Here is a 21917-nt window from a genome sequence, read left to right on the forward strand (position 1 = left end):
GAAATAAATGTAGTTTAATGCAGCTTTGTGTATGCTTTAGGTAATGCACTGTCATCAACACACACACACAAAACACACCTGAGTCTATGTTTTTAAGTTGTTTTATTTCCTTTTTTCATCTCTTTTGTAGGCTACAACACAGGCATTTTATTGATATCATTTTTATATAACCATTTTGTTAGCCATTCTAGCGCTGTGGCCCTCGGGATGGAAATGCCAATGTGGGTCTGGCTGTTGGTCCAAAACTTTGTTTTCAGACTGGAAGATTGAATATCCACAGGATGGATTGTCATGAAATTTTGTGCACATGTGCATGGTTCCCAGAGGATGAATTCTACTGACTTCAATGAGCCCCTTATTTTTCATCTGGGACCACCATGAGGTTCACGTTTGTGTATTATAGTAAAATGTCTCACACCTATTGGATTGATTGCAACAAACGTTTATGTTCCCTGATTTTCAGCTGAGGATGCACTTTAACTTTGCGCCATCAGGTCAAAATTACATTTTTTTCCGAAAACAATATTGATCACTAACACTCACTCCAACGTAATTTGACATTAACCTATCGTGTGTATATTTAAGTGAAAGGACAGAGAAGGGAAGAGTATTTTGTTCTAAATTAGCAGACATTTTTGTAACTTTTAAATGTATTGGTAACACAGATAGCTGTAAGCTAAGCATTACTGTTGGTGTCGTTATGTTCAGTTTCATTCCACATTAAGTTAGAACTACAAACCAACTACGTCATAGGTCTCTGGTTTCGGCCCCAGGTTACTGGATCTGGCTAATAAAAGTTCAGCCATCCCAGCCAATCACAATGGAGTATTTTTAGTGGCCTGAAAAACACTGACACAGATCGTTGTTGTTTGGATAACTTAAGTTCAGTTTTTCCCCTGCTGCATGGGGCTCATGCAGGTTTGTTGAGTCCCATTTCATGCAGGTCAAAGGTCATGCAAATTATGTGCTTGTCTGTTGTTTCTGTTGTGTAGTTTGTGCATTGTGTGTGTGTGTGTGTGTGTGTGTGTGTGTGTGTGTGTGTGTGTGTGTGTGTGTGTGTGCGTGTGTGTGTGTGTGTGTCAGTGGGTGATAGAGGTGGGGGATTCCCGTAGCGACCTGTTAACGATGTGTATGTGTGTGTCTCCGATCCATCATCACACACACTTCCCTCCTTCGGCGTGTTCGAAAATAGAACGGTGTGTGAACATGACCTCTCCCACACATAAACACACACACACACACACATGCACGCACTAACGCACACACACACATACACACACACACACACACATACACACTAGAAAACGCCCCTACGATGCCATTGTGTCCTGGCTTCTTGTCCAGTTTGTGGGTGCATGTTTTGTTTGTGTGTGTGTGTGTGTGTGTGTGTATTATCAGGAGTTGCAAGGAAATATGTCCCTCTTGCCATGTTCTCCCTCCTTCTTTCTCTCTCTCTCTGTCTCTCTTTTCTTTCTCGCCACAAAGTCTGGAGCTGCTGCCAAATTTCCTTTGTGGCAAAAGGTGTGGTGCCATGACACTGTCTCTCTCTCTCTCTCTCTCTCTCTCTCGCTCTCTCTCTCTCTCTCTCTCTCTCTCTCTCTCTCTCTCGCACACACACACGCACTTTCCTCCTTGTTTTGTTCTTCAAACATCTACTCTGGACGAGATCATTATTTCATAGCACACCTCTGATTACATTATCAGATTATCATATTGTATGAAAGCAAACATGAATACATTTCTCAAAAAGGGAATCTGCTACTTTCTAGAAGGTGACGTTTTATACAGAGATGCATGGTTCCCAGAGGATGAAAGGGAACAAAGATTTTAGTCTCTGTGCAGGCACAATGTGTCTTTTTTCATATATTTTCATCATGCAAGTCCTTCTTAATTCACAAATCTTCTCATCTTAGTGATGGACAGCAGTAAGAATTTAGTTAAGTAGCAGTAGAACCTCAAGATTAACCAATCTCTGACCCCATATTGTTGTATTTATTTGATGCATTTTGTCTATTTCATCCATTCACCAACTTATCTTTTAAGTTTTGTTTTGAATTTTAAAAGAAAATAACATATGTTTTTATTGTCTTATGTGCTGCAAAGGGTGCCTATACAGAAGAGGGTAAAAAAAACCCTCATAGTACCGTCTGATATGTGTCTAAAAATTAATTATAATACATACTAATTGATTAGGGTCATAGGGTCCAAAACTAAGCTAAAGGCAGGAGCTCAACTATGAACATACACATGGAACTTATTGTATCTAGGCGTATAAATAGACACACCTTGATACTTACAAACAATGTCATAAAGATGCAGCAGATACACACACACTCACACACACACACACACACACACACACACACACACACACACACACACACACACACACACAAACACATTAGACAGCCATGGTAAGAGGGAGTAGTTCCTGGTTGATCAAGCAGGAGGCTCTGAGACGCCGCAGCAGTCTCCCCTGGAGCTGGGCGTGGGGGGGAAAGTAAGTGTGTGTGTGTGTGTGTGTGTGTGTGTGTGTGTGTGTGTGTGTGTGTGTGTGTGTGTGTGTGTGTGTGTGTGTGTGCAGGGGGTCATTATATTGTGGTGGAGGGAGGGGATGTCCTTGGCAGACAGACAAACACACCACATACAATATTCTTCTTAAGAGGTTGTTTATTTCAGCGATGAAGTTGAAAATAACATGTGACATAAAAGCAACATCTTTTCATTTCATATCCTCTTAGTAGACAGCAGTTGTATCAGTACATGCGATTATCACAAGATAGAAAACGTATATTCTATAGCACAGCATGTTTAATTTTCATTTTCTCACCAACTTTTCAATATGCCCATGTTTGTTTCATCATCTTACAAGATTCATGTTTCCCACATTGCAACACTGTTCTGTGGCTGTGTGGCTGGCAGGATTTCAGTGTCTCTAAACCAGAACAAGAGAGCTTTCACGTATCATTGTGTTTACTTTGTACCAAAAGAAAGGGAACTTTGACAAATATTTGACACTGTGATGGTTTTTCCTCATGATAAAAAAAAAAAAAATCAACTCAGGCAGGCGAAGTCACTTGTTTGTTTTTTAGAGACTTTGTATCAGTTCATGCAACCCATTCTCACATACGAACGCTTGGTCAGGACCCTTGGCTAGCTTCACTTAGGTAGGCAACAAAACTACCTTGTTAAGGTTTGGGGTAAAATAAGCATGTTTGTTATGTTCAGTTATGTAGCCTACATTATGCATATGATGTAAATAGAAATGTGTGTCTTGTTCATTGACTTTGTATGCAATGGCAAATGTTAAGTTGTAATTCTTACAGGCTTCGCCCTCTAATGCTTTGATCACACCAAACGTGATGCAAATTTTTCACAGAGTTTGACCACAGGATCATTTGTTTATTCACCACACATTCACTTTTAAAAGGTTTTCTAGATGGAGTTTGGATCAATCAGAGGGAGGCCATGCTAAAATTGTAGCTGCTCCATCAACACCTAAAAACGTGGCTACGTAGTTTGAACCATAGACAGTCACTGGTTTATGCACATACATTTATACACATATTTTTGTTCAGTCTTTGTACAAGTATGAGGTATTATCGTACAGCTTGTAGGCAGACACACATTTTGCATTTTCTGATTGAGTTACGCGTATTTGCCACATTCACTTGGCATCATTCTTCACACCCGGTGCAAATTTGCATCCTTACATTGATGTATGCACTTTGTAACGCCATGTGAAAATTTTGCTTTTCCTTTGGTGTAAACGCAACACACATACTCATAGAATCTGGAGTTATGGTGTGTAACGAGTGATGCAGAATAGCAGTTCAGTGGGCAAGTTTTCTAGCTGATGCATCAAAAAATGTCCTTTTTGTGCTTTTTTTTTGTCCGACCCACAATCCAAAACTCAAAAGTATTCTTTTACAGTGATACGAATCAAAGAAAAGCAATAACTGAAACCAAAGAATGCTCTGCATCAGTCATGGAAACTCGTAATCTTGTTACATTCATCAACAAATTGGTGAATCATGTCATGTTCTGATTCACGGTGCAGTTCAGTATCTTGTGCTGGCAATTGATTCTGCTGCATCAATCGAACCTGGAATCTACTGTTGTGATACAATATGACCAAACCCCATCAACCCCCCCCCCCCCCCCCCCCCCTGTCTGTCCCCGCTTCTCTCTCTTTCTCAGTGAGTTGTTGTTAAGCTCAGCCACTAATAGCTTTGGTTGGAGCTGTGGTCAACCGTGTTACCGCTGCCCTGCCCTCAAATACACACACACACACACACACACACACACACGTGCGTGCGCGCACACACACACACTCACTCACTTACACGTATAGAAACACGCACTAACTGTGTGTGTATTCATGTTTTGTAATTGTAATTCTAAATGTGTCGTCTTGGTTTCATTTAGATGTGTGCGCTTGTGTGTGTGAGTGTGCGCTTGTGTGTGTGTGTGTGTGTGTGTGTGTGTGTGCTACAATTCGCATGCATGTAGGCCTTGAATGTGTGTGTGAGAAGCTCCATTCTCAGTTGGACAGAAACAATGAAATCTCTTTGATTACATCTCCCTGTACAGGCGGACAGGGTGTGTGTGTGTGTGTGGTTGGGTGTGTGTGTGTGTGTGTGTGTGTGTGTGTGTGTGTGTGTGTGTGTGTGTGGAGGTCTGAGTATTTGTGCGTGTGTGAAGCTTCAGGGGGGAGGAAAGGGTGGCGGTCGTGAAGGAGGAAAGAGGGGGAGGCCACGCTTAGACCTGCCTCCTTTGCACTGTCTCCAAAACACACACACACACACACACACTCTTCCCTTCCTCTCGCGCCTGCCTGGCGTCTCATTGGTTAAATCCCCCGGCTATATATTTATGTGATTGGTCAGGGCGGGGTATATATACTCAGCATGGGTCGGTTAAATCTGGCCACAAGTTTAAAAACTTTCAAACAGGGCAGACAGACAGAGAGACAGTGAGTCGGACAGCCTGTGTGACAGAGGGGAATCGAGCTTTGGACAAACCACTGCACCACACACGCCAAACAAGAACTGTTGACTTTTGACAAAAAAAAGAGAGAGGCAGAGTCATTGTGGATCATTTTCTGGGGGAATATCCTGCACCACAACTTGTTTGTTTTCTCTTTCATCCTCGTATCCCCCCTTTTTCTCAGATCTCGATGCTTTGCTTTGGGATTTGTGCTCAAAATCCATCAAATTACTCTCTTGATCTGTTTCTGTGTCATCTGAAAGATTTTGAACAATTTTTTTCCAGAACTTTGCAACCCAACATATTGAGACAGACGTTTGCAGACATCCACTTGGATTAAACGTGAAATCCAAGCCCGGTTCTGGAATGAATTTAACCGAGTCCAGCTTGTCTAGAGAGACTCTTCTACATGCCAGCCGGATGTCTCTCGGGGGCCCCTGGGCGTCCGGGACCCCAAGCCCTGCTTCTGATTCTGAAATGGGTTTTGAGCAGAACCTCTCCGGCGACTGCAGTTCTCCCGATGGCCTTGGAACCGGGGACATGAGGAGAACAGAACAAAGGCTTTCTCTGACACCCAGTTCAGGGGGACAGAGTCCGGACCTCACCCAGGCAGGAGGTGTTTCGGCGGGCATGGCAGATGGGAAGGCTGTGGGGGCTGAGCAGAGGATCCGCAGGCCCATGAACGCCTTCATGGTCTGGGCCAAGGATGAGAGGAAGCGGCTGGCCGTGCAAAACCCTGACCTGCACAACGCTGTGCTCAGCAAGATGCTTGGTAAGACAGAGAACACAAACCCGCATCAGGGACAGGAAATTAAAACTGTAGCTGAAACTGTATGTAGGGCATCAAAACTGTCCAGTGAAACCACACTGGTAAAATCCACTTAGGGTGGCAATGTTAAAGTTTTATAGAGAGAATTCTGAGAATCACCAGACCATACTAACTTAATTTGTCAGCATTTATTTGAACTTTGTTGATGGTTGAATTCAACCACGTTTCCCAAAAGCATCACAAGGCTAAGTTGATCTTTGCCCTATTCTAAGATTACAGTCTGAAAAGTTTAGAAAGCCTGAACCAATGTTGCAAACTTAAGTATTATAAAGTGACTTTCATGTATGCAAGTTAATATTTTCTGTTCCCAATATTTACAGCTCAGTGTGACAGACCCCACCCATTGTTGTCCCAGTGTTAATAGCAATTGTTGTCCCAGTGCTAGTAATATATGTATAATCTGTGAATACAATCTGTGAACGAATATACTGTAGGTTTATTCAGGCTTGACAGGTTTCCAGTGTAAACAGTTTCACTCTTCACCACTGAAGCAGTAAACTGAATGTTATAAATCATGACTGGCTGAAGAACAAATGTACAGTATCAAACAATTTACAGATGTTCTCATTTAAAATAACTTGCACTGAGAGTATTATAAGATTTTGTGTTTAGATGTCCACATTAAAGAGTCAGTGGTGACTTCTCAAACCACTCCTCGGGCATAAATCCTCCGCTGTCCATCATGTGCTCATTATGCTTTAATCTCTGTACTTTTGTCAAAATCTGGAATCCACTGTGACCACAACTGCTATTCTCTTCCACTGAGGAAACTACACACTTTTTTTTTACAAAAAACATGTTAACAGTGCAGGGGAGTGGGGATTTAAATGAAAATATTTTGGGTGGATTATTATATATAATTTTTTAATTCTTCATTTTAAACAGGTAGTATAATTGAGAATGCATTCAAGATGATGATTTCCAACTCAATGTGTGTACCATAATACTAAACTTCTTCATTTTGTCTGTGTCAGTAAAAAGCACAACAAAGTAAGAAGATTGCAAATAGCTTCAAATTCAAACAATGTCTCATATTGACAAATGTACTTATTGTAAGTCGCTTTGGACAAAAGCGTTTGCTAAATGACCTAAATGTAAATGTAAATATTGACACTTTTCAGTGCAAGCAAAGTATTTTAGACCAGATGACATGACTAACAACCACAAAATGAAGATGTGTGGAATGTCTTTTAGGCTGCAATGTTACAAATTCTGCGGTCATTGTGAGTGATTTGTATAAGTTTCCCTCACTGCTGTTAGATTAAATTAGACACCACACACTTCCAGGGGGGTCACCAGCATGCTCTGGCATCCTGGAGCCACATGTATCACGATTACATTTTGGGTTACATTTATGTGTGAATGCCAACAACATCAACTGATGACTGATTTTCATAATCAATTCCTCCTTAAGTTAGTTCTACACAAAAATGTTGGCATTTCACGGTTTCCAACTCCTCAAATATGAATATTTGCTGGGGGTTTTGGCTTCTATGATGGTGAACTGAATGCCCCTTGGTTTGTTGAACATAACAAGCAGTTTGAATGTGTCAGCACGTTCTTTTGAAAATATTTATGGCCATGTTTCACTCTTTTAATTAAAAAAAATTAATTAATATCATAATCTTTACTTTTAGTCTCTGAATCTACTGTCTGATGAACAGAGCCATACAATGACTGATTTGGTACTCTAATAACAATATTTTAACTGATGTAACTTGCATCACAGCAAATCCCACACCAAGCTTTGTGTTGATACACACATCTTAGCATCATGTCTTTGAGATTCTTGTGAATATTTTTTGCTGCTCACTTTCAAACTTTCCATAATGAATGAATTATGTTAAATCTAGCCATTCATTAAATTAGTAAATATTACTTATGTCTGAAGTGGGGGCAAACGTAGTGATGCCCATGTGGACATTTTAGCAATAAGTACTATTGGTATTGGTAAAAAAAGTTTTTTTTCTTCTTCCCTTATTAGGATGCCCTAGATTGGTGTAAGAAAGGCTTGTTTTGCATTTTTTTTTAAGACACTCGTGAGATGGTTGATTTTATAATGTAGAACAAAGGGTCAAACTATCTAAAGCATGTGTTAACCACAGACCCTTTTTCAGACATTTAACCAAAAACCCATTCAAAATACTCTACAGATTTATGGTGCCCTGAGAGTTCGCCGATACAGACTTTCTCAAGGGCCTGCTAATGAGGATGTTGTTTTGATGAATTTGATTTAGATCATTATTGTGAGTGAGATTAATCACCATCAAGTTCGTTAACATGATGAAAGTAGTGTTTATCATTTTGTAATTTTTTTTTATTTCCCTACCTTCCAGGTCAATCATGGAAGGCCCTCAGTGCTCCAGACAAGCGCCCTTTTGTGGAGGAAGCAGAACGTCTCCGTGTCCAGCACCTCCAGGATCACCCAAACTACAAGTACCGGCCTCGTCGTAAAAAGACCACCAAAAAACTCAAACGAGTTGAACCGGGGCTTTTGCTGCACAGTTTAGCCCAGGGTGGGGCATCAGGCCTTGGATTAGGACCTGGTATTGGCCCTTTGGGTACAGAAAGTATTTCTGGAGGTTCTGCTTATGGACATCTAGGCGCCCACCATCACCATCACTCCCACCACCTGCTGCACCCTCTTGGGCACTTCAGGGACCTCCAGGGCCCAGCACACGCAGAGCTGGAGAGCTATGGTCTGCCCACTCCAGAGATGTCCCCTCTGGATGTTCTGGAAGATGGAGCTGGGGAATCTGTGTTTTTCCCCCAACATATGCAAGAGGAGGCAGTGATGGGAGGTTGGAGTGGTTACCACCAGCACCTTCACCATCATAACCAGCATTACAGCCCAAATTATAATAACAACCATAGTCACCACAACTCCATAAATGGTGCAGCAACACACAGTCAGGGTTCAGGAATGAGTGTGAGTTCTAGTTTAAGCACCTGTTTGAGTCCAAGTAGAGGTTCCAGAGTTGATTCTAGAATGAGTTCAGTTGAGTCACCTCACCTGACCTCTAGCATTGGTTCTAGGTTAAATCACACCTCCAGTCACCACATTACTTTGAGGAGTCCTGTAAAGTGCCCACCACCTCTATCCGACTCCACCTCCCCTGTTCCATACTCCCAGCCCTCCATCAGCCTCCCCGAGCCAATAAAATCCCACCAAACCCCACATCAACCCACCACTTCTATCAGCTACTTTGGCCAAATGTATGGGAACAGCGCTCCAAATGCTGCATACTACATGCCCTCTCACCTGGGGCAGCTCTCACCTCCTCCTGAGACATCTCCTTCCTGCTCATCCTCTTCCATCCCCACATCAACCTTCCCTCCTCACTTGCACGTAGACCCTTCAAATCCTGAGTCCTCCTGCCATTTGGGGTCTACTTCTGCTGAGTTTTGGTCCGAGGTGGACAGGCATGAATTTGACCAGTATGTAAATGTCGGAAGGAATCGAGAGGAAGCCTACGGACGTGGCTGTGGGTCCAAAGTCCTGAGTGGGCGAAGTAGCAGTAGTGTAGGTAGTAGCATGAATAGCAGTGTTAGCAGTATTATCAACAGGGATGTCAGTAGCATTTTGAGTGGTGCTGGTGGGTGTGATGAAGGAAGCAGCCCTCTTATATCGGCTCTTTCTGATGCCAGCAGTGCTGTCTATTACAGTTCCTGTATCACTGGATAAATACCATCATCCACTGCCATCATCCATCCCATCTTATATGTACCTCCATGCATGCTGCACAGTTTGGTCTGGTTCATTTGAGCCATTTCTACATGACCAGGAGGAAGTATGTTAGGAAGATTAGTTTTGGCTCATATTCTAAGTCATGCCTTGCTTATCTCCCAGAACCTTCTGTATAGTTTTTCTAAACGCCAAAAGGAGTGATGCAGATTTGTGTTTTCATGATACAAACTCTTACTGGAGCCAGAGCTGAGTAGAGCCAAAAACCACTGTTTTGAAGCTAACTGGAGAAAAAAAAACTTTGGGAAATTAGCAGCTTTCCTTGATCTTTACAGGCTACTTTAGACTTGCTAGATCCACGGATTTTTTTGCAGGATTTGTAGCATAATGGATTACCAGCTCATGGCACCATTTAGGCAGAAGCTCTAGCCGAAGGTTTTGGATTTTGCTAAGCAAGTCAGCAGTCATTTAGCTGACATGAGACAAAAAACTATAATTTCTGTTGCATCTCTCCAAGCTTGATGCCCTTTATCAATATATTGCCTGTTGATCCAATGGAAATGACCAAAAGTATGCTAACATAGTGCCTTGCCCTGCTCAGAGGTTGGAAGATTTTTACTTTATGCACTCAAACTGCGTGTGTTTGTGTTACTTATCAAGGATGCTAGGAAATGCAAATACACCAGGAGTCTTAACCAATAGCTGTGCCTCCTGCTCGTACCTTGTACATGAACTTGAACCCCGAGAGATAGTACATGATGATTATGCAAACAAAATCACTTCTTTATTTGCACTGCCTGAAAAATCCACAACTACGACAAATCGGAACTTCAAGTTCATCTCATCTCATTTTTTGACATTTCATCTCAGGAACAAATATTCATCTCCACAGAACTTCATTAAGTTTAGGTAAATGCATTTTGTACGTTATATGGAAACATGAAGGACAATGAAGGAGAAACTTGATTGTTAGATAGGAAAAGACGGGATTAGGCCTTCCCATATCTCAGTTTTGTCGGGAAAGCCTTGGTCACAGACCTGAAGCAGACCACTGATGTCTCCCACAAACTATCGAGATGTTTTACAAGCCGGGTCGGGTTTTTGTCTGACAGTGATCCATGCCGTTCCCTCTATGTTGCAGTCCATGACAGGGTCTCATGTCAAACTCCATGCCAAAATCTGCAAGTTTTAAGTTACTTTGCTTTCTGGCAAACACAGATATGTTAATGATTCAAAGGTCATTCTTTTCAACCAGTAAGCCTCTGTGGTAGAAGAAGCATATCACATGTTTAAAGAAAAAACTTTTTTTTTTAAGTTTAAAAAGTGTAATTTAGTTCTACAAATGACAGAAGATTGGGCTCTACAAACTGAGGGCCATTGGAACAAGTCTCTACTTTGAAATCCATCATGTCGAAGGTCTGCATGTTTGTCGATTCATACAAAAAAAGATCTGTATAGAGCTGTTTGACCACTCTTATTGCAAATTGTTCCATTCTTTATTCTATTATAACATTTAAGGATAATGGTTCATGTGTTAAGTCTTGTGATTTTTGGAAACCTTGTTTTGTCTTTTACTGTGTGTATATATTGATGCTATGCCTCTTGGCGGTATGTGAAGGAGAAATTGAAACTATGAAATGTTCTCTTTGCACTGGGTTTTATTGTATTGGCTGTATAGAAGAAACATTACTTACCAAAAGTCAAATGTCCATAATTTTAAATATTTTTTGTACAGAAAGGATTGTTTTGTTGTTTTTATAGATTATGTTTTTTACATATCATTTATTCAAGGAATGGTTACACATTTTACTAAATCATTTTCTTTCTTGCTGAGAGTGAGATGAGAAGATTGATACCTCTCATGACTGTGTGTTAAATAGCTGGAGCCTGAAGGGTGCTTAGCCTTGATTAGCATAAAGACAGGATTCAGGTTGAAACAGCTAGCTTGACTTTCTCCAAAACTAAAAAGACTGTTAAGCAGCAACTCTTATATGTAGCATTTAACATGTTGTCTTGCGTTTTTTTAAATCTGTGCACAAATAATTAAAATTAACTTCCCAGAAAAAACACAACTTTTTGATGGTATCTTCCTGTTGTGTGCACTAATTTAATTAAAGGTGTTCATTTATAATTTCGATACAACCACGGCTGGCAGTCACTCAATGCAAAAAAGTGTATTTCAGCAAATGTCAAACTATTCCTTGAAAGAAAGAGTTTCCACTCGTCATTGAAAATGTTCTGAAAATCTGAAAAACTTCAATCTTCAATTCAATCTTCAAAACTTCAATCTTCAATTCAATCTTCTTCAATATGAAATATATAATTGTAAAGATCTCTTGTGGATCTATGTGGGTCTTTAATGGGTTACATGTTACTTTGTACTCTACTAGTGACACCAGAAATCCTACCATTCCCACCCACACCAATGTTATTTACCTGAATGGCTGGAAATGAAAACCTTTGGTTTTGTTTGTGCTGAGAAAATTAAAAAAAATCAACAGTTGGAGCCACTGTAGAGGTCTCTCTCTATGTGTTTATGTAGAGTCCATCCTGTAATATTTATGTATACAGTCGGAGCAACAAAACAGAAGTCTTTCTTCCAGGATTTATCCTGCATCTGTTCTGCATTAGTCCTACAGACAATACTTTTTTGTACATGAAACAGTAGAACAAAATCGTCTATCTTGTACAGTGAAACCAGTTATATTTACCACGCTGTTCCTTGTGGCCGCGATTGGTTGAAAACAGAGCAATAGTAGATTTTTCCAAGCATTTCCTCTAGAGGATAGAGCCGCAGAGAAGCAGCAGTTCAAGCAAAGTATTTAAAAAATACTTCTACATCTGCATTTGACATTCTTTTCTGTTGACACCAAACAGAGTCTTGTTTCCATTTTAATTTACTGTGACACACAAAGAACATCAGAGAGACAGGCTTTTTTTTTTAGTCGTGCAATAACTCTGGGGCTTTTGGTAATAATTATCTGAAGGAAAAAACAAAAAGAAACACCCAAGTTTTTAGGATTAAAACAAAGGACATTTTCTCAGCAGTTATATAGTGAGAAATTAAAGCCAGGATTTTCTCAGAAGTGTCACTGTGATGCTTCTAAATCTGTCTGACAGGGATCATTTTTATATTTTCTGTAGAAAATGGTTTTGTTTGTGTCTGTAAAATGATCTGTTCTGTTTTCTAAAAATGTTACAAAATAAACTCCTCAAAAGTTTCACTTTGGTTTGTGACTATCTGGAGCGGCTGAGTTAACATGATTTGCATAATGTTTATATTATGAACAATCTCTCTTTTGGTTATGTTTGGGACGGAAAAACTAAATTTATACATTAAGATGTGTTTGATTGGTCAAATATCTTAAACTTGAGTAGTAGTCTGGGTGTGAGTTAAGACTCAAACATGACTCAATCATGTAAATGTGTAACTTTCTCCTGCTCACAGTCATGGCTCCCTCCTGTAATGCTTTAATAACGGTGGTCTACCTTTAAATTGTATTGTGCAACTGAGTAAACCCGCAGTTTAATGTGCAACTTTAATGGAGATCCCAAACTTTCATATTTGGGGATGTGCACAGAATATGGTACAAAAGGCATCCATAATATTTACATCCAATGTGTAAAAGTATAGTATACTCATGTACACTGGGTGCTGCCACTGGGCTGAAGCTCAATTCAATTCAATTCAATTTTATTTATAGTGTCATAACGGAAGTAATCTCACTTAACACATTGAGCAGGACTAGAATACGCTCAAGATTTTTAATACAATTCCAAAGTCTCAACATCACCCAGGGGTGAGCGTTACAGCGACAGTGGCAAAAAAAATCTGCCTTAAAAGGCTTTTAGGCAGAAATCTTGTGCAGCCCAGGCCCTTGGGTTCCATCTGCATTTTGTGTTGGTAGTAATATAGTAGTAGTAGCATTAGCAGTAGTGGTGGCATTAACAGAAGCGTCACAAGAAAGTGACATATATTGTTTGCAGTCAACACACTGTGGTAGCGAAGAATTCTCACTCCCGGGGCACCGGATAGCTGAGTGGTAGAGTTGCAGCTCACTGCAGAAGCCCTGGGTTTGAATCCGACCGACGGCCCTTTCTGCATGTCGTTCCCCCCTCTCCTCTCCCCCTCATGCTGTCCCCTCTCAATAAGCAAAAAGGCCAAAAAAAAATTACTATCAAAAAAAAAAAAAATCTCATTCCCAACATATCAGATACATAAGCTTGGTCAGTGGCCGGCTGGTCAACCTGTGACGCTCCACATACCCCTCTAGAGTTAGTTTTTGGGAGTTAGCGACATGGTGTTAATTAAGTATGTGATGGAAAAAAGGAATGGGACACAAGCGATTTGGTTTACAGTAGAGCTAATGGAGACCTGGTGCACCTCACACAGATGTGAAAGGTGCCTTGTTGGTTTCAGATGCTGAGGGGCAAGCTGCAAGATTTGACACGTTGGGAATGAGGATGGGTTGTAGTAGGAGTTGTTCATTTGTTTTACTTGTACAGGTCTGTCTTTCTCATTCAAACTTGTCACCATTTTTTTTTGCATTTTCCAGAAAAATCCCAGTGACTGTGGACACAGATGTACAGTATTTCTCAATGTCCACTGTGAAAGATGTGGATCTCAGTCCTTGTGTCTCCTGGCCTTTGCTTGGAAATGAAGAGAAACGGAGGGGTGGGAAAAGGAGAAGAAAACAGGGGGGGGCAGAAAGACAATCACCTCAGTGTTTGTGCGGTGCTGTAATCCTCTGTGATCTGCTCTGATTCTGTCTTCTCCGACTTCAGGGCCAACGCTAAATGAGTTTGGCTCGGTGGGACAGTTTCCCCCCGAACAAACCGCTGCCGGACTCAAAAGAAAACATTTTGAACAAGGAAAAATTGTTCTCTCATTCTTTTCTCTCTGACAGTCTGTTTTCTTCTTTTTTGTGTGTCAGTTTTCAGTTTTATTCCCTCTCAGCCCCCCAGCCTATGTCATTTTATCTTCTTTTTCTTCTCTTTCCCATGAGTTTGACTCGGGCCTCTTGTTTTATCCTGTTTTTGTAATCCTCCCAGCCTCTCCATCTCTTCTCACCACCTTCTTACTTGTCATCCCGTTGTCCTTTCTCTGTCTTTTTTCTGACTTTTTTCCCCCTTTTCTCCCATTATTTCTTTCTGAATATTTATTTTCTGTCCGTTTTTGTTATTACCCCTTTTTATTTTCTTCCACTCCATTTCTCTCTCCAGCATCACCCTATTTCCCTTCTATCCCTCTCTTTCTGCCAACTTTCTGCTAAATTTCTCCATCTTTCAGCTAATCCTCTTATTTACATTCTTTTTTTTGCCTCTACCTCCTTGTTTCTATTTTTTTCCCATCACATGTACCCATTTTCACATCATATCCTCTTTCCCTTTCTTCCTTCATCCCATTTTCTTCCAGTTATGTTCCTTTCAAAGAAATTCTTATTTTTATTCTCCATACGTTTTTGCCCCATCTACTACTCTTTCATTCACCCTTTCCTCCCAATTTAGACTGTTTCCATCTCATTCCTCTCTTTCCTTTCTTTTTCATTGTCACACATTTTTTGCCTCTTTTTCCAACTTTCATCTGTTTTATTTTTCATCCCCAGTTTTCTTCTTATTGATCTAATTCTTGCCTCTATACCTGTCATCTTTTACGATTAAGAATTTCCTCCTCTATCCATTCAGCTCTATTATAGTTTCACCTTCATCGCCTCATTCTCCTTTTCTTTGATCTCTTTTCAGCCTTCTCTTCATCACCCACTTCTTTCCTTTATCTCCATTTCCATTCATCTACCTCATTTCCCTCATTTGTTCACCCCCCCTTTTTACCCCATTTGTCTTTTACTCTCTTGTCTTTTCATCCAACCTCCCTCTTCTCCCATTTATCCCCCCCGCATATATTTTACTATATCCATCCCATTTATCCCCTTTTTTACCTCAGTCCCCTGCTCACCCTTGCATTCCCTCTCTTTTCTCCTCTTTTTGTTTAAATTTACATTTCCAGATTCCAGATTCAATAATCTTTTGCTTGGAGAACAGAAGGTTGCAGATATGTTAACTGGGCTGTATGTGTGTGTGTGTGTGTGTGTGTGTGTGTGTGTGTGTGTGTGTGTGTGTGTGTGTGTGTGTGTGTGTGTGTGTGAGTGTGTGTGTGTGTGAGTGTGTGTGTGTGTGGGTTTCCAACAGTGTTTGATGCTGAGGTAACAGACAGGAATGCGAGCAGCAAGAAGGAAACTCCTGTGGAAGTTTGGGATGTTCGGGAAGGGTGTGTGTGTGTGTGTGTGTGTGTGTGTGTGTGTGCAGAGAGAGAGAGGAAGAGGAGTATATTTTTGTGGGAACACCTCACCCCGCTGCTTGTTACCCTGACTGGAAAAGATAACACAAGGCTGGATTCCCCTTCTAGCTGGAAATGAACACGTGTGAGCGTCCAGGGTGTGTACACACTGTGTGTACACACTGTGTGTACATGCTGTGTGTGTTTGTGTGTGCGTTCTGTATGCAAACAGAAAAACACATTTAAGAGCAATTTTACTATTTCATTTAGAGACCACTTTAATGCGCACATCATCAATCTTTTGGAATGTTGTTGTTCCTTTAAACTTTTCAATCTAGAAAACAATCCAGTGTTTGGACATAACTTTTGTGAGAAGAGTTTATAAAGATGAGATGAAAGATGAAAAAAGCAAAATGATCTCATGAAAAGGAATATACAACACACAACTTTTACTTTCACTACATGTCATTTAATGTCCCGCTCTCATTCCCATTGCAGACGGAATGCAGTTTAAACAGGTGGTCGCCGTGAATCAGCCTGGTATCACCAAACAGTGAGTGATTAGTCAAGCACACAGATTTTCACTTCGAAGTCTTGTTGACGTATGTAAAGATCCGTTTTTTACATCTTAAAATGTTCATGCTTTATTACATCATGTGTTCTTGATTAAGGTCCCTGTGTCTAGATCTAGTCCATCTTTTATCTAGCATTGTGCTGAATTAAATGAATATCTGCGATCAGTATCTTCTTACTGAAAAACTGTACATATTGCCTAGTGAGTGGGAGGAGGTAAATTAGGGCCCGCATCTCGCGTTTGCCCTGTGGCCTTTTACAAAGTGAATCCGCCCACATCTCCTTCGAGAATGAGGGCATGATTGGTGAATCCTTTATTATTAGTGATGTTATTATTATTCACAATGCACAGTGATAGAGATCAAGAGACAGACAATAAAGATGCATATGGAGATAGACATTAAGGGGGGAAAAATACTCAAGAGAGAAAGACGGGGAGAGGCAGAGAGAATGGAATTTGTATATCCATGTGTGTGAAAGAGAGAGAGAGAGAGAGAGAGAGAGAGAGAGAGAGAGAGAGAGAGAGAGAGAGAGAGAGAGAGAGGGAGAATGATTAAGAGAGAAAGAGACTTTGCAAGAGACTTAGAAGAAGAACTAGAGAGAGTGTGTAAGGGATTTTCCCATCTCTTTCCGTCTCTGTGGTGTTTTATTGGCCACATGTGGTTCGGATGTCAGATCAGTCACCACAACTACACACTGACTCACTAGCTGTGTGTGTGTGTGTGTGTGTGTGTGTGTGTGTGTGTGTGTGTGTGTGTGTGTGTGTGTGTGTGTGTGTGTGTGTGTGTGTGTGTGTGTGTGTGTGTGATTTCATGACTGATGTGAGATGACAGCTGGTTTACACTGTAAATGTGTTTGTTTGTGAGTTTCTGCAACTTGCAACTCATTTGTGTGCACCGTATTGTTATGTTCTTGTTTGTGTGTCTGTTTTGTGTGCAGTATTTGCATGCGTGTATGGCTCTGTGAGTGTGTGTGTGTGTGTGTGTGTGCCATTATTACTGTGTGTGTGTGTGTGTGTTTAAATGACCAAAACTTTCTATTTTATGTCCATGTGCTTTTGAATTTCCAGTCTGACTCTGACCGCTGAACATCGTGTGTGTGTGTGTGTGTGTGTGTGTGTGTGTGTGTGTGTGTGTGTGTGTGTGTGTGTGTGTGTGTATGCGTGCGTCCTACACACTGTCACATATTAAATAGGAATTGATGACAGATACAGTGAAACTCAGAGTCTAGCCTCAGGGTTCTTGTGTACAGTTATGTGACTGCCTATGTCTGTGAATGTCTTTTTATATTTTCTTCTTTCTTTTTAAAATCTACATGTACATATCTACTTTATCAATCTGTTCAACATTGACATTTCACAAAATGATTTGTGTTTAAATGAAGGCTCTTGTACGAAGATCATATTTGAAACTTAAGCTAGTATTTATTATCTGGTAATCTTGGTATGAATATAAAACAGATCATTTGGTTGTGGAGCTGTGAGTCCTCCCGCGTTTCTTATCGTGGAGGAATCGTGCAGCGCACAACTTCATGGACATGATGTCCTGTCTGTGTCACTTTTTCATCATGTAACTAAACACAGAAAAGGCAAACGTTTCAACGGGTGGTTTTTGTTGTTTTGTTTCTTACAATGGCTGCCCAACGAAAAATGCAAACAATATTCCAAGATGTGCGTGCAAATTTGAAAATACATAAGGACGGCTGTGGCAGGAGATAGAGCGGTTCCGCTAACCAGAAAATTGGCGGTTTGATCCCTGGACTCCCCAGTCTGCATTTCTTAGGGGCAAGTTACTGAACCGCAAATTGCTCCCAAAGGCTGTGCCGTCGGTGTGAGAGTCTGTGAATGAGGATTACTTTACATCCTGATGACCATGTGGCACCCGGCATGGACGCCGCTACCTTGTGTTTGTGTGTGCAAATGGGAGAATGTTGACTAGAAAGGCGCTATATAAATGCCATACTGGTATGTATAATTCATGGTACCATATAGCATTATATGGGGAATGTTTCTTCATGGAAAGAACAGTAAATAACACCACCAAGCCTTTTCACAACAAAAGCGATGTTTGACCTTTCCCAACAGGCTGACTTTGAAGTATCTTTTAAAAATGTTGGCCCTTTCCAAATAGTTTCCAGAGATTATTTAGATGCTTCTGTGTAAACAAATCATCTGTCGCATCAGGCTCGGTTATCTGATGCAATTATAAACTTTAGCTATTATAATACTATTCAAAATTATACATAAAAACCCACAACCAGGGATGGCAGGGTTACTTTAAAAATGTATTCCGATACGATTACTGATTACCTGTCAATAAATGTATTCAGTAACTGAATCCAAGTATCATAATATTAAAGTAATGTAACTTGATTACCTCAATACCAATTATGCATATAAAGAGTTTAGGTTTATTGTTTCCCCAGTTATTCCTTTCTTTTGTATCTGCGATAACAGCTGTAATAGCAGTTAGTATGCAAACTGAACTAAAATGTACTTTAAGTAAAAGCATTTCACACTTCAAGCTCAAAATTTAATTAAACTGCAATAAACATATTCCCCATTGGGCCATACCTGTAAATGTTTCCTTGAATTTGATGTTGAGTCTTTCGCCAGTGAGTTTATCTTCAGCGCAGGGAGCTACACTGCACCGTGAGGTTGTTTCCTTTTCAGCTTTGAAGACGGAATATTGTCTATATTTCCAGCCAAAGAAAGCATTCTTTGATCTTGAGGCCGTGATAATGAAACTGGAAAACATTTCACTCCAGACCGGTGTTCTTGTGAAGTCTTGTAAACACATGCGCATGATGTATATCGTTCTTTATTTTGAATCGTGACACGTGTTGTTCAATAAAAACACTGACTTGTGAAATATGATTACACAAAAATCTAATATTGCAGTGTTTTTAAATTGTAATCCTGCTAATAATCCCCATTTTTTAATGTGTCTGTAATCTGATTACTTATTTTTCCCCTGTAACTAATACAGTTACAGTTACTCCCCAAGTCTGCCCACAACAACCAGCCTCTTAAAGAGGCCCTACTTTCTGGGTCCACTTCCAGCTTAAATTCATTAGGGAAAGTTGGAAAGACTACTCTGGTGTTCGGTGACAGAATAATCTCAAAGACATAAAGCTAAGCAGTTCTGTGAGTGTCTGATTAGGTGTCTTTTAAACCACTTTGGAACCAAACTCACTGTTTGGCATTGTTTGTGTACATGGCTGGTGGTCTGGTCCGTCGTCTGCGCTCAGTCTTCTTTATAGCTCTGGGTGGACTCGATGATGTCATGGTGGAGTGTTGGGGGGGGGGTTAGATATTTCCCTCCCTGCCGCAGGATGTCAGGCTCTCCTCCATACCCCCACTGTTTCCTGTTTCCTGTCTCTGTAAGAAGTAACTGTGTTCACTTCCTGTCAGAGGGGCTGTTAGGGACAGGAACGGAGTGGAAGTTTAACAGCTTGTAATAATGTTGACTATATGAGGTCACACAAATACCGCTGTCCTATTAAATACTTCATAAAGTCCCTTTAAAGAAATGTGAAGCATTCAAGCAGTTTCTAGGATTTGAAAAAGAACACTTAAAATTAGTATAATAGACGTGCAGAACATGAAAGCAAAACATCAAATGTGAGGTCAAGGAAAATAACTAAAAGGTCACTCCAGCCTCTGTTTTGGATCAAAACTGTCAGCCGAAATTTCCTCAATTGGGAGGAAGCTGAATTGTGTTTTTGTCAACTGTAACCAGGTGACAGTTGGACTATTTCCACAACTCACAGGAAAGAGAGAGTGACCCATGACCCTGCCTTTACTTTTAATAGACACCAAGGCCCGACACATATCTGAACTTCTATCCTCCTTTCTTTCCACCTCCCCCTCATCTCCTCTTTGTCTTCTGTTGTCACTTATCCTTTCTGTCTGTCCTCGTCCGTCCTACTGTCCCCTTAATGCACCAAGTGAGCCATTCTTTCCGGAACCTGTGACCATTTTTTGATAAATGAATGAGAATAAATGATAATCTTCATGGAGTCCACGCAACATGTGTAAGAGAGATGTGAGAAAGTTGGCAGAATGCAGCATGAAGCAACTGACCCTTTCCCTCCTCCAACCAAAGTAACACCTACAATGACCATGTTTGAGCCAGCTCTCTGGGTCATTAACCATCCACCATTTCAGCCTCTAATGGCACCAAACACGCAGAGCAGCCAACGGCCCATTTATCTCTTCAGAGAAGAGGCACTCTTTATTTATTTTATTCCGAAGATTCTGTCTTGATTTGTTTACTTGAAGTGCGTAGCCATTGTGCCAGTTCTAATATTTACATATAGATATTTGTTTTCTATACAAGTTCATTGTGTGTGTATGTTAAATGAATTCTACTTTGTAAACTTTATAATATCATTATTGTAACATCAGCAGTTTTGTATCTATCCTCCAAGATCAATGACAAAACAAAAATTAAGCGCTGCTTGACACAACATCCTGTAAATTATCAGAGAAAGGAGACATACATTATTGTGCAAATGACTCAGCCCTCTGGTGGCAGTAGTAATTATGACCGAACAAACGAGGATATCCAGTGATGTCGATGAGAAGTAATGAATTCTGCATATGTTATTTATTTTACAGAAAATAGCAATCCGGATCATTTCCAATGCTGGATATAATAATAATAATAATAATAATAATAATAATAATAATAATAATAATAATAATAATAATAATAAAATATACTGTATACTTCTTCCCACTCCTAAAAAAAAACTTGATGCCTTCTAGTTGTGTAATATTTTGTTTTCTGTATGACACTTTTTGTATTAATTTTGACAAATAAAAACCCTCTGCATCTAGCATTTTTTTTCCTTTTAAGCATAGGCAAGATTCCCTAACATAAATCATTTTTATGTTATTGTTACTATGTCAACGGAGGTTCCCTGACTTTCAGACAGTCCTCTTCTAGAGGGCATTAATAGTGTTAAATTCTGGTTGTTCAAACAAAAAGAGACACAAGTAGTTGCGTGAAGCTTGGAAATAGAGAGCTTTCAAAAGTTGTTTAAACCCCACCTACTTTCACATATTCGCTCACTTGACCAATCACAAGGTTAAGGGGGTGTGGTGATTAGATTGGTGTGTGAGAGCAATATATAAATTATCAGATGCCCCTCAATGTATGTATGTATTGTCTCCACTCCTTTCTTCCCCTTCCTCTCCATCCTTTCCTCCTCACTTCCCTCTCTTTTCTCCAAGCTGGCCTCCTCTTCCCTCCTCTTCTTCCCCCTCCCTCCCCGTTTTCTCCTCTCTCCCCCCTCTCTCACCAGTGTGAGCCAAGGTGTGGGTGTTAAACCTCTGAGGTCTGCTGGTTTGGTAGCCTTGGCTTTGAAGTGCTTGTGGGTTGTGGGTTCAGATCCTGAGCAGGCCCGACCACTAACCTTGACTGGTGGAACCCATCTATCACCATGGAAACAGAGACCAATCAGTGAGCCAGAATCTGAGTCAACAGGAATCCAGAGAAAAAGTCAGGCTTTATTCTATTCTAGTTAGTCGAAAAGTAGAAAAAGTAAAAAAAAGGAGGACC

At 40.5% G+C, this 21917-nt stretch overlaps 1 protein-coding gene across 1 annotated transcript; it reads left to right on the forward strand.

The window, feature by feature from the left end:
* The first annotated feature begins 4933 nt into the window (after positions 1–4933).
* On the forward strand, positions 4934–12503 carry sox18 (SRY-box transcription factor 18). Its single transcript, XM_084016226.1, has 2 exons — positions 4934–5761; positions 8155–12503. Exons 1-2 carry the CDS (start codon positions 5356–5358, stop codon positions 9501–9503), a joined length of 1755 nt encoding a protein of 584 aa, XP_083872352.1. The 5' UTR covers positions 4934–5355; the 3' UTR covers positions 9504–12503.
* Positions 12504–21917: the final 9414 nt, after the last annotated feature.

The sequence above is a fragment of the Eutrigla gurnardus genome (genome assembly GCF_963514095.1).
Source record: "Eutrigla gurnardus genome assembly, chromosome: 8".
Taxonomy (NCBI): domain Eukaryota; kingdom Metazoa; phylum Chordata; class Actinopteri; order Perciformes; family Triglidae; genus Eutrigla; species Eutrigla gurnardus.